We start from the raw sequence: 13,271 nt of genomic DNA, 5'->3' as shown, positions 1-13,271 counted from the left end.
TTTTATAGACAATTTAAATTAATACTGTGGATAAGCAATCGAAACTTTAAAAATGTAAGTAGAGTTGACAAATTCCAACATCTTTAAGTTCGCAATTTAAATTTATAGAAGACCCAATCTATTAATTATATTTTTTGTTATATAATTATATTTTATATATTTTCTACGTCTAAATCTTATAATTTACAAAAAAGAATCTAATTGAGTCAAAAAGCCCCCACTTGATTTTTTATACTTTTGAGTAAAATTTTTTTGTATGAGCTGGTAATTCGATCATATGTTGTTTTAATCATTGAGCGAAACCACTTCTTCTTTCAAATATGCTAAAATTTATTAAGTTTTTCTTAGTCATAGTTCTTGTTTATTTAAAAAAGTATAGATTTATCTTTGCAATGTCTTTTTCTATTTAGGGAATTTATTTAGAAATATTGTATGCCTAAATGGGCTCATAATATTCTTAGTTTTTTTCTCATAATCTGATACAATTGATTTAAGTTAATTATAGAATATTTTATTTAAATTATATGACTTTTTTTTGATACAAATAGTTAACTACTTGTGATAGTAGTCTATTATGAAATAGAATTCGTTTAATTTCATTTTTATTATTACATCATACGATTAAAATCTATAATCAGATATGTTACATATTATTTCATTTTTGCTTTCGATATCAGTGTAATTTTTTTTGTTCTATTGATTAATTTATTATTCTAGTATATGTAAATATGATGTTAATTTGATATTTTACCATTAAGATTTAAAAACAAAAATTTTTCTACATTTTTATTGATCCTACGTTGGGTTCTTGTATTCTTTTGGTAATTTATTAGTTCTTTATATTTTTGTTGTTGACATATTTTAATAATATCTAAAATTGTGATATTTTGACTTTAAATCGATGGTATAAAATTGGCTTTGTTTGATTATTACAAGATAGTAGAATATACACTCGAAAATTCATTTTGCAATAACTTTTAACTGATTATTTGATTGTAAAAACTATTTTAGTAAATAATTTTTTGAATTTGCTTTAAAATATAAATATGATATTAAAATTTTGAATAGTATCTAATCGAAGTAATTTCTATCACTAAAGAATGAGTTAACATTTAATAAACTTGCCAACTATTTTCTTTTATATGATTATAACTTAATGCATTAAACTAACTAAGTCATTGTATAGAGTGTTACCAAATTTGGTGAACAATGTTTTTTGTTCTTTTATTCTGTCAAAAAAAATATTAAATAAACAAAACATAACAATGTCGTTTTTCAAAACGGGAAAGCATTATAAAAGATTTATTGAGTTAATTTATCATTAAGATTAGATGTTCATAGCACAGCTTTCCCCGGTATCGCTCATGGGATTCAGCTCTTCACAGACTTTGGTTTCTGTGGAATTATTAATGTTTTCCAACTTCACTTTAGCAGCTTCATTCCCCTTTTCCGACACCACTTCTTTAACAGTCACCATATTCGCTAGTGCGCTTACAGCTCTAGCCACTTCTTCTTCTCCTGCATCCTCCTGATCGTATCCTCGTCGTCGTTTAAAAAGATGGACTCTAAAGTCTTCTTCATCACAATAGACTGGATATATGCTTCCAGGTAGGGTTGGATTTCTAGCTCTCTGATGTACTTTCTGTGATATTGGTCACCACTCCATCCCATGTCATTACATAAGGAACTATTCTTGTCTGGGATTTATGTATTAGTCCCAGTTCATTTGCAAGAAGGTCATATTTTCTTAGTTTTTCATTCTCAACTATAGTAAGTCGATCCTGGTTGGTTATACCAACTTCAACTATTAAAATTTCTTTCTTCTTCTTGTCAAAAACAAGAATATCAGGCTTATTATGGGTTACCTTTATATTAGTGGATATTCTCGTATCTACTCTTATTTCAGCACAATCATTTTCTATGATCTCTTGTACTGAGTGTCCACGTATTTTCTTTGTCTTCTTAAACCCATATTTAATACATAGTAAGAGATGAATGCATCTAACTACCTCGTTGTGTCTTTTCATATAATCAAAACCCAACATTCGATCACACTTGGTAGCTAAATGATCCACGGTCTTCCTATGAGATCCACAATGGGGACATTGTCCCTCTTGTCCACAGAAGATATTTCTATCCTGTAGGAAGCAGTAAATTGCTTCGGATCTAGCCTGATTGTTTTCTTTAACCAGCCAGGTAGAAGAGTCCCTAATGCTTACTAAATCATTGTCCCTAGCTTTAAACAACTTTCCATGGTTTGTCCTTATGTTAATTTTGTTGTAAGGCGCCTTTTTGGGGATTCTATTAGCATCTTCTGGGTTATCTCTCCTACAAAGCCATACCTAATCCTTAGATACTCGTTTATTGTAAACAAGTGGGATTTGCTCTCTGCCTCTACTTTAAGTATCGCTGCCCGTCTTAGTGAGCTATTTCTAGACCCATCTAACGTTTTATAAATATTCAGAAGCATACATTCGCTTCTATCTTCGATACTTATGAGGCCTCTACCTATTTCGGATCTAGGAAGGTATAGTCTTTCCTTGAAGGCTGGCTGTAGATGGACCTGGTACTTGATAAGTACCTGTCGGATATCAAAATCGAGACTTTTGAAATCTATTGGTTCTAATTTTAATAATCCTACATGATAGTTTATTACTTATATTGCATGCTCGTTTATAGCTCAATTCATATTCTTACCATTTAATTGAGTCTTGCACAGTTTTTCAACCCTCTGTAGGATCTCACTTTTTCAAAAGTCTCTCTTTTGATAGCACTAGAGGCATCTTCTGTTATTCCAAGGTATTTGTATCCTTGATGCCCTTCTAGTACTACTGCATCTTCACTACAGTTAGTTGCAGACTTACTCCTGTTCATTTCTAAACCTACAGCAGAGAAAACCTTTTTAGTTTCCTCTTTCATCAGTTTTAAAACGTCATCGTTCTCTGCGAAGAACTTAAGATCATCAATAAAAAGAAGATGGGTTGTTACATAAACACTTTTGTGAGTCTGTATTCCTACTTTTGGGTAAGTTGAATTCAGTTGTCAACGGGTCCATACATAGTACAAACAAAAGCGGCGACAAGGAATCACCTTGTAATATGCCTCTTTCAATCTTCTTATTCAGTATCGTTTCCGATCCTGATTTTATCTCAATGTGCCACCTTTTAACCGTGGCTTCTAAGAATTTACTTATTCATTGAGGGAGATTCAACTTGCTAATACATGTTAATAGATAAGAATGGTCTACGGAGTCGTAGGCTTTCTTTACATCTATCCACATAGTCTTCAGCTTGTTTCCATGCTCCTTATTGACTGCTATATTAACCATAGCTTGCTCTTTTGCTCCTTGGACTTGTCTAACTGTCCCTAGTTGGTTCTCTGCTAGTAGCCCTCTACTTTCTACAATTAGCTGCATTACTCTCGTAGTGCATTTCGTTGTAAGCTTGTAGAGGTTCGACATACAGGTAATAGGCCTGAAGTCATTACCACTAGTGGGGGTACCTTTGGGTATTAAATAAGTAATCCCCTTGTAGAACCAAGCTTCTGGTTCTTTCCCATCCAGGCATACTTCCTTAACAATCTTGTAAAGGAATGGATGTAGAGCTTCACACTTCTTAATAAAGAAAATGAAGATTCCATCACAGCCTGCAGCCTTCCAATTTGGTAAATATTTAAAATATCTACAAATTCTTGCAAGGTTGGGAAAGTGATCTGATCTTGGCTATCAGGAATGTATTCTAGAAGATACTCCTCGAAACTATTGCAGTCTTCGGATTGCTCTTTCTTATTCCACATGGTAGACCAGAATGAACTAATGTCTTCTTTACTTACTTTAAGAGTAACCTCATTGGCACACTTGAGTTTTCTATAGAAATTGCTTCTATATAGCTCAAAGTTTTGATTTTCACGCCTATACTCTCTGCGTCGGTCTGCGACCTCTAGCTTCCTTGAGTATATGGCTTTCCTCTCGTTGAGTATAGCAATAGCTTCAGAAGTATCTCGGTGTAAGCTTGCAAGCATGTTGAGTTCACGCATTACCTTCTTGACTTCACGCTTTTCCTCATTTGAGAGTTTATCAAAAGCCCTGGCCTTTTTGATAAGCACTACCTTGTCTTTGATCTCAGTAATCTTTTTCAAGATACTTTCTTTCCAAGACGAAGGTTTAGGCTTCTTACTGGCCATTTCCTGATAGCAGATCTGTGCAGCTTGCAAATTCTTGCCATCTCTGTCATGTTATGAGAAGGGGGTGGTATCTAACATGACTATCTACCGCCTTGACTGTAGCATCAAGTTTCAACAGATCAACCTTCAAGGAAGAAATCTTCCTTGTTCTTTCTACCTGGTCCACACATTTGTTCTGAATACAACTGAGTTTCTCCAAGAACAATTTTTGTGCTTTCAGGAAGAGCTCGGTTTCAAAGAGACTATTCCCTTCTTTCGAGCCAGCTTCGGCTTTTCTTCTTTTGGTAGGGTTCACTAATAATTCCCGGGCTGTCATTTGTCTACCACTATTACTTGTGAGTGCTTTCTTCGCTTTGCCCTTGAATTCTAGTGAACTCATGTTAGACCCAAATTTTCCACAGAAGAACTCGGTAGCTTTATTCCACCCTCCTCTTGGCATTCTACCAAATCTATTTATGATTGATAGAAATACTCTTTGAGGCCACTCTTCTTCACTCGCTTCGGTACTCACAAGTACTGCTGCAAGAGTCTCAGAAGTGGATTGAGTGGGCACACTAGTGTGTTCTGGCCCCTGTTCTTTCTCTTCTGTGTCTAATTTGTCTATGTTTGCTATAGAGGTTTGTTTTGTAATTTTTTCGGTTTCTTCCTCCTGCTCTGTCCTTACCCTCATTCTTTTACATATATAAATACCAATTTTTAAAAAATATTTCTGATTTTCGAAATTCGAAGCGAACATAACGAGAAGGAGAAAATCTCAAAAAAAAATGTTATAATTAAACAACATAATAACGCAAAATTTACAAATTATATTTTCATTTTTTTTATTTTTTATTTCTTTATTTTACTATCTACTTCAGGGGTCGGCAACCTTTTTGAAATAAAGTTCGAAATGGGCAATTTCAAAATCCTAAAACAAAAAAACGGGCTTAAGCTTAAAAAAATCTTGAAGATAATAAAAAAAAAATGCTCTAGAAATTTTTTTAAAAAACATTTCGTAGCGAATAATGCGATTATGATTTTTTTCAGTATTTTTTTTAAAGATGCCTTAACAAGTATATTTTTTCTATAAAAACGAAAATTATAATTAAATTTTTTTAAAAGAGTTTGCTCAAGTGATTAAAAGAATCGAAAAAAAATAAATTTAATGGGTTTATATAGATTTAATAGACATTGTTTTGACAAGAATGCGAAGCTAATTTCTTCATAATTACTTTGAAAAGAGGTTTAAATTTTGTTTTCGATTAAATCCTGAAGAAATAAAAAAAAATTAACTACGTGTAGAGAAATACTAAGAAAATATACAGTATAATGAGAAACTTGATTCTGCATGTCATTTGCAATTTGGTCATAATTATAGATATAAGATCAATTGGCAGCTCTTAAACAGTTATCTAAATGTTTGTCCGTAAGTTGTGTTCGATATTTTGATTTTAAATACGTCATATTCGAAAAAAGAGCTTCACAATTATATGTGGTTCCACAATATGAAAATATTTTGAGTGCACATTTTCATAAAATGGAAAAATTATTATCTAAAACTAATTTCCAAAAGTCCTTGTCTAAATAATGAGATTTTAGAAAAATATCATTTTTCAAATTAATAATTTCAATTTCTACGTCGTTATGTTAACTATATGAAAAAAAATTAGAAATTTTTACTGGTAAATCAGAATCAAAAACATTAAAAGGATTAACAAAAAATGGAATTACTTCCTCTAATGATCGAAAATCATAAAATCTTTTAGAAAACTGAATCAGTAATAAATCTATTGCGCCAATGTACGATGTAGGATCGAATTCATAAATACTTAAATTTATTTTTTCAATTATTTACTTAGTATTGCGAAAATAAGACAAGGATTTCTTTATTAAATGTATTTTAAAAAGTTCTAGCTTTTTTGCAAAGGAATTAATTAAGCTTAACCAATCTACAATATCAGAATTATTTGGTTGTAATTTTAAATTTAGTTCGTGAAATTTCATTGTGATATCCGCTAAAAATCCAAGATCTAATAACCAAATTTGTTTTCTAATTCTAAATAAGTTGCATTTCTTTTTGCAAAAAATTTCTTTATTTGAGGTAACAGCTCAACAGAGCGTTCAAGAACTTTGCCTCGGCTAAGCCATCTCACTTCTGTATGAAGAACTAAATCTTTGAAATCTGCGTTTTTCTCCTCCATAAGCAGCTTAAACAGACTATGTTGAGTTGCTTTGGCTCTTATCGAATTTGTAATTTTAGTAACAATTAAAAAAATATGATTAAAATTAACTTTTTGAAAATAAAACTTGTTGATGAATTATACAGTGATATGAAATAAACTTTGGAAACAAAGAATCTTTTCTACATAAACCAATAAATCCGTTTTCTTTTCCGACCATTGCTCGTGCACCATTAGTAGTAATAGAAGAAAGTTTTTGAAGTGGTATATTTTTATCGACAATAAATTTTTTAAATAAAGAAAAAATGTCTTTTCCCGTTGTACGAGCAGTTAAAGGTAGAATTTTAAAAATTGCTTTTTAGTTGGAAAGTCATTAAATACCATTTTTATAGAAAAAATTAGCTGTGCTGTGTCAATCACATCGGTAGATTCATCAAGCAAAAAAGAGAAATACATACAATTTCTCAAGTCTTTATCTAATTCTGATTTTAAATTATTAGTAATTAATTCTATTCTTCTTGATGCAGTTCTATCTGATAACTGCAACATATATATAGCATTTAAAACTTCTGTCTTGTTTTCAAAATCTTCAAAAAGAGAATCCGCCGCTGTTATCATAGCCCTTTTCATAATTTCTGCATCAGTCAGGGGCTTTTTTTCTTAGCCAACAGATGTGCAACTTTTATTGAAGCTACAGTGGCTGCCTTCGAAAGCTCTTTTGGCTTTGTAAAATATCTCTGCTGTTTTACAATTGCTGATTTTAACGATATCAACTTACTTTTTCGCAGTTCTGATTTCGGTGAGTATTCAATATTTATATTTATATGCAAACCATTAAAGTGTCGTTCTAAGTTACTTTTTTTTGCATATTGCAAAGCTTTTGTTGCACAAAAAATAAATACGCCTACCTTAAAATTCTATAAAGAAAAAATCTTCTTCCCATGAATTATTAAATTGATAATTTCTTTTTTTTGAAGGTTCCATAAAGGGGCAAAAAAATTTTGTTATAAATTTTTAAAATTTTTTGAATGTTGCATTAGCATGTTTTATGGCGTAATTATTGTCAAAATAAATTTTAAAGAACTTTATAATTTAAATAAATAATTGGTACATGACCGTTTGGATCCCGCTTTGGGAAAATGAACCCGCTTTGAAAAATTCAAAAAAGGGAAATAAAAAAAAATTATAAAAAAAGGATTTGATGATTTACTTTAAATAATGACAAAAGACTATTTATCCGGGGATTTGGGGGATTTTAGAAAGCCGAGTGGAACTGTAAAAGGTACTTATAGTGTTCTTCTTTGTTTATATCTAGATCGAATATCTCTTATAGAAATGAGCCTAAACCCAACTAAATTATATGGTATTGTGACTCAAAGTCGCTAGAGGTTACAGCATTTATGAGTGATTCTTAGTACTGTGCTCCTTTCCTTTGCTTAGCTAATGTGGCATCATACGCAACCATTGATTGGAGATCATAATAGAAACAGGTTATACATTTTCTTGTATAACCTCAAGGAAAAAGCAGTATTTCTACTAGTTACAGAAACTAGCAAGGCGCACGCCGATTCAGCATCAAATGTTTTCAAAATAAACTTTTCTTTGTATTCCATGCATAAATACTTTTCATCACTAAAAACCTCATCTGCCTCAACAAACATTGTTTTTGCCAATTTTGCCATTTTTTAAAGGGGGGGTCCTTTAAAATTTCAAAGTGGGTTTATTTTCCCAAAGCGGGTTCAATTTCCCAATGCGGGTTTCAAACGGTCATATACCAAATAATTTTATTGTTATAATCATCATATGTAAGAAAATTTTTGTTGAAAGGTCTTTTTTCTTAACTAAAAGTACATCAACTCCTTATAATGTACTCCCAATATTTAGCATTAAAAATGTAATTGACCAAATTTATTTAAAAAAATGAAATACTAAATTTTTAAAATTCTTTCTCAATGTGAAAAATGAAAACGGGCGCACCTGCGCCCGCGGACGCTTCGTTGCCGACCCCTGCTCTTGATGTTTTGAAACATAAAGTGTGTCAAGTCAGCAGATGGGCAGCTAAGATTTGTATGAAAATTAACTGTGACAAAGGTGGTATCTTGGGGGGGGATACCAATAATAGCTCTGAGTCGGTAGATGTCAGTAGATGACCGTCTTGAACCCATCTTGAGAAAATGAACCCTCATTGAAGTTTTAAAATCGGGAAAAATAAAAAAATTTCTATAAAAGAGACTTAGCAATTTGTTTTGAATAATAAAAAGGATTAGTTATACTTTGTTCTGTTATTTGATAAGACTAGAGAAACTGTAAAGGTATTTATAGAGTTCGCCCTGGTTTATTTCACGTTTGGACCAAACATCTCCCTTGAGAAACCTTTTAACCCTCCTAATTTGTTTGGTATTGTGTCTCGAGATCGTTAAAGTTTGCGAAATTGACGGCGTAATTTCTAATCCTGTGCGCCATTCCTGTAATTTGTCTAATGCGGCATCATATGCTCTTCATTGATCAATGATCACAAAAAAAAACTAGTCAATATATAATCTTGTATTATCTCAAGGAGAATAGCCGCATTTATATTGGCTACAGGACGGGTAAGCACACGCTGGTTCTGCATTAAATTTTTATTTATTTTCATATTAAAAAAAACTTATCAGATATAACAAATTTTGTTCTTACCGATGTTTTCATTTTCTTATAGGCCGTGATTTAAAATTTTCGATATGGGTTCCAAACGATCATGTATCCTTTTATTTTATTTTCTTTTGATCAAAATTGCAAAAAATAGTAAAAAAGTTTGAAACAATTTTAATACTTATTTATTGAATTTTAAAATCTTAAATTTATATCTATTTATGATATATGTGGTATAATGGATTATACTACATGTTCTATAATTTATTAATAAAAACTAAAACGTAGGCTCTTCACTGGAACAATCAATGATGGGCAGCTTATATTGATTAGTTATATCACATTTGCTTCTATTGGTTACTCTAACTATAAATAAAGAAAATATATCATCTACATGATACATCACTTGAACACTTACAAACTCTCTTCCTTCTATAATTCAGATAAGCCAATATTTTTCTTCCAACTATCTAAACTCCGGTTTTCACGGCACTCCAAACCTTAGCATCATTGAATGCTTCCTTGCTACAGGCAAACTTCCCGGTAAACACGCCAATATACAAATATTATTCATAGTTTAAAGAAAAAAAAAATACTTAAAACATAATTTTTTTTTCTTTAAAATTATTTAGAAAAAATACGAAAAACTCATTTTTTTTGTTAGAGTAGATTATAAAACTAACTATTCAGTTGTAATATTATTTAATAACATTATCACTCTATATTAGGGATAAAGTTTATTGTTTTTGCATAGGTATATGTAGAACTCCTTTTGAATAAATAATTAATGAGAGAAAAAACTATATTTTAAAAATTATTTATTTCTTTCAATTTTTTTTAAAACTTCCAATAAGCCATTATATAATTGTAAATTATTATTTACGTGGTTAAAAATTGTTTTTTCGTCCAACCTCTGCATTAAAATTTTTGCAATATTTTTCCATTTTTGCTTTTCATTAAAATCATCACTAAATTCACATTTAAAATTTTCTATTATTACTTTATTTAAATATTTTACACAAATATTCTTTATATTTTTTGCAGTAAGTTCTTTTAAATCCGATATAAATTTTATAATTAGTTTTGTCTGAAACTTTTGTATTACATCTATATCTATAATGGCAAGTAGTTTAGGGTCACTAAAATTATATGTTTTTTTTATATAATTTATTCCTCTTTTTCTTAACTTCATTCTAACTTTCTTATTATATTTATCCTGTAAATAACTAACTAAGCCTTCAAACAAAATATTGTTTAACTTTTCATACAATTTATATTTTTTCAATCTTTGTAAAATTTCATTTATTTTTTCTTCACCTTTTTCATCTTCATGTATATTTTCTTTTAATTTTTCAATAATGACTGAATTAGATTTCTCTATATTACTTGCATTGAAATTGTAATTACTGATGATGTCGTCTTTAGTAATAGTAAAGTTATTAGATGATAAATAATTATGAATTCTAATAAAATTCGATCCTGTAGACAGAGCCCCCATAGTACAAATATTTTTTACAACTTCATTTTCATATAAATGATGATATTTAATATGTATATCTATTATCTCATCAAAAACATTAACTAAATTAATGTCTTCTTCTATATTACAAGTTTTATTTTCATTTTTCTTGTTTTTGCTAGTAATGACATTTGCAAAATCTTTTATTGAATTAAATAACAAATCATCATATGTGTTATTTTCATTAATGTATTTTTCGGCTTCTAAGAGTAGACAAAATTTTATTAAATATGTATCCGGTTCAAGATAAAAACCTTCCAGAATTGCTGATACCATTTTAGTTAGATTTTTCGGGTTGAATTCTGCATCTTTATTTTTTCCTATCATTATATCTAGATGATTATCGTCTATTGTACCCTTGTATAATAACAGATGAGCAAAAATTATGTTTAAAGCTGATCCTCGAGCGTTTATAATTCTTTCAAGAAAAAATTCTCTTTTGTTATTATATTCTAAAATTTTGTAAAAGAAATTGATGCCGTTAGTATGCATTGTGTTAGACATCCTCATGAATATAGATTGAAAATCTTTAAAGCAGTTCTTGCTTATGTAGAATGTATCTACTTGGTTATCCAAATCAATTTCAGTGTAGTATTCTATATTACTAGAGCTATAGTTAAATATTATTTTTTCATTTTCTATCATAATTGTAAAGTTTTTATTGCAAACAACATATTCTATTTTGCTTAATGTGCATTTTATTGGTATTTTATTAAAATTAATACGCTTTATTTCAAACTTATCAAGGCATAGATTGTATATATTGAGCAGTTTTTTAAACTGTTGTGCTTCGTCTGTATTTTGAATTAATGACTCTATATCAATCAAACAAAAAAAGTCTCCAATACAAAATTCAAAAATAAAACAGAATTTGCCGACATCCATACGCAAACCAATACAATAATGGTTATTTGTTGTATGGAAATAATAATAAATTGAAGACCATGACATTTCTTGATTTGATTCATTGTGTAGATCTTTAATTTCCCAAACTATTCCTTGTAATTGATCGCACATATCACAAATATTTTCATATTGAAATTCGAAAAGTTTTTTTTTACTTTTTCTTTGATTGTTTACTTTTTTTAGTCGTTCTATGAAGTTTTTCATTATTATACAGTTATTATATTCATACGCCATATACAAGAATACAATAATATGCTCATTTGGGATGTTTAAAATTTTTTCTAAATGTTCTTCTAATTCTTTGATAATATCATTACTAGATTTTTCTTCTATTTTAATATCAAAAGATCCTAAATTAGACTCATAAAATCTATCATATTTTTTATCTGACATCAGAAACGTTATACATTCTATTTTAAAAAGAGCAAATATGGTTATATTTGTATTTCGTTTTGTCACATCAAAAAAAACATAATCCCTGTTTTGTACTTTTCCCAATAGTTTATTAAATATAATTTGATTCGTTTGTACAAATACAATCGAAATTATCATGTTTAAAACATTCATATATGGGGTAATAACCTTTTTTCTTATATGTTTGAAAGTTTATATTCCATAAAAGGTAAATATACTTTTTTTGGAAAAAAAGAGTAGAGATGCCCCACGCCCCATTCAGGAATGTTTATTATATTTTTTCGAACCCTCAAAAAGGAAGTGCAAAAAAGAATGCCAAATAAGAGACAAAAAATACTATTCATTTTAGAAATCAAAATGCCAAATAACTACACATTATTATACAAAATTTGATTTTAAACTATAGAAGAAAATTCAGTTTAATTATTGTGACGCGCGAGCGTTGACGTCTAGAATTTCCACGCCGTACAAGCATGGATCCCCAGGATTTCCACACTTTGCAAGCATTGACCCACGAGTTTTCCTATAAGAAAGCTCTGTCTAAAACATACCTCAGTTAGATAAATAAACGCTTCAAACAGGATTCGCCCCAGAACATGCGCAGCAAACTCTCAAGCATGCCACTAGACTATGGAATACTAAAAACACTTGCATAATGCCATTTGCAGGAAGAAATTATTCTTCCTCCCAAAAATGCTGTTTGTTAAAGATTAGTGTAAGTTAAGGGCAAAAATTATTAAATATGTATTCTCAACATCCCCGCGCTAAATTTAGTACTGGGCGATGGAATTATCTTTACAACTTCCTACGCCTACTACTTGACTCTCAAAATAAAAGAGCATCTTTGAAGTTAATTGACCATGGGCTGCGCTTTACTCTACCCGTCTTACTAACCCTTCTTGTATTGTTCTTAACGGTACTTCTTTCTCTGTTAAAATACTCAAAGTCTATGGGCATGTGTGTTTTCTTTGCACATGTCTCTCTAAAATGAAACCGTATTTTATCCGCCAATAACGATTTTCAACGACAACACAGTTTCTTTTTAATTTCTTCTCTTTATAATCTCTCTGAAATTTGAACACTGGTGGTTCAGCTATCTTACCACGATAGTTTAAAACATGAATAGTGGGATATCCACTACACTCAATCTTGAAAACTCTTATGCCAGATCTTATCACAGTCAAAACTGTTTCTTTATAGCTCTTCATAGCTACTTTACGTCTTCACCTATCTGGGTCCCTCAACTGATTCATGCCATCACCTTCTTCGTTAGACAACTAACCATCCCCATTCTAACCTAAACTGTGTTTTTTACGTCTAATGTCTCGACGGAACTTACAACCTATTCTTTTGTTTTGTTTGGGTTCAATAATTTTATTCTTACCATGTTAAAGATAATTGTAAGTTAAGGGTTAAATTTAATACATATATATTTTTTACATTGTTGATCATGATAATTT

At 30.1% G+C, this 13,271-nt stretch overlaps 2 protein-coding genes across 2 annotated transcripts; both read right to left on the bottom strand.

Moving 5' to 3' along the window:
* Window positions 1–3,193: 3,193 nt before the first annotated feature.
* Window positions 3,194–4,918, bottom strand: VNE69_12201 (uncharacterized protein; the record flags this gene model as incomplete). Its single annotated transcript, XM_065475289.1, has 3 exons — window positions 3,194–3,652; window positions 3,685–4,215; window positions 4,271–4,918. The coding sequence occupies 3 exons, from the start codon at window positions 4,916–4,918 to the stop codon at window positions 3,194–3,196; spliced, it is 1,638 nt and encodes a 545-aa protein (XP_065331361.1).
* Window positions 4,919–9,786: 4,868 nt separating this feature from the next.
* On the bottom strand, window positions 9,787–11,964 carry VNE69_12200 (uncharacterized protein; the record flags this gene model as incomplete). The annotated part of the gene is made up of 1 exon (XM_065475288.1): window positions 9,787–11,964. The coding sequence occupies one exon, from the start codon at window positions 11,962–11,964 to the stop codon at window positions 9,787–9,789; it is 2,178 nt and encodes a 725-aa protein (XP_065331360.1).
* Between the last annotated feature and the right edge of the window lie 1,307 nt (window positions 11,965–13,271).

Source organism: Vairimorpha necatrix, chromosome 12, assembly GCF_036630325.1.
Source record: "Vairimorpha necatrix chromosome 12, complete sequence".
NCBI classification, from domain to species: domain Eukaryota; kingdom Fungi; phylum Microsporidia; family Nosematidae; genus Vairimorpha; species Vairimorpha necatrix.
This window is presented reverse-complemented; position numbering and strand designations above follow the sequence as displayed.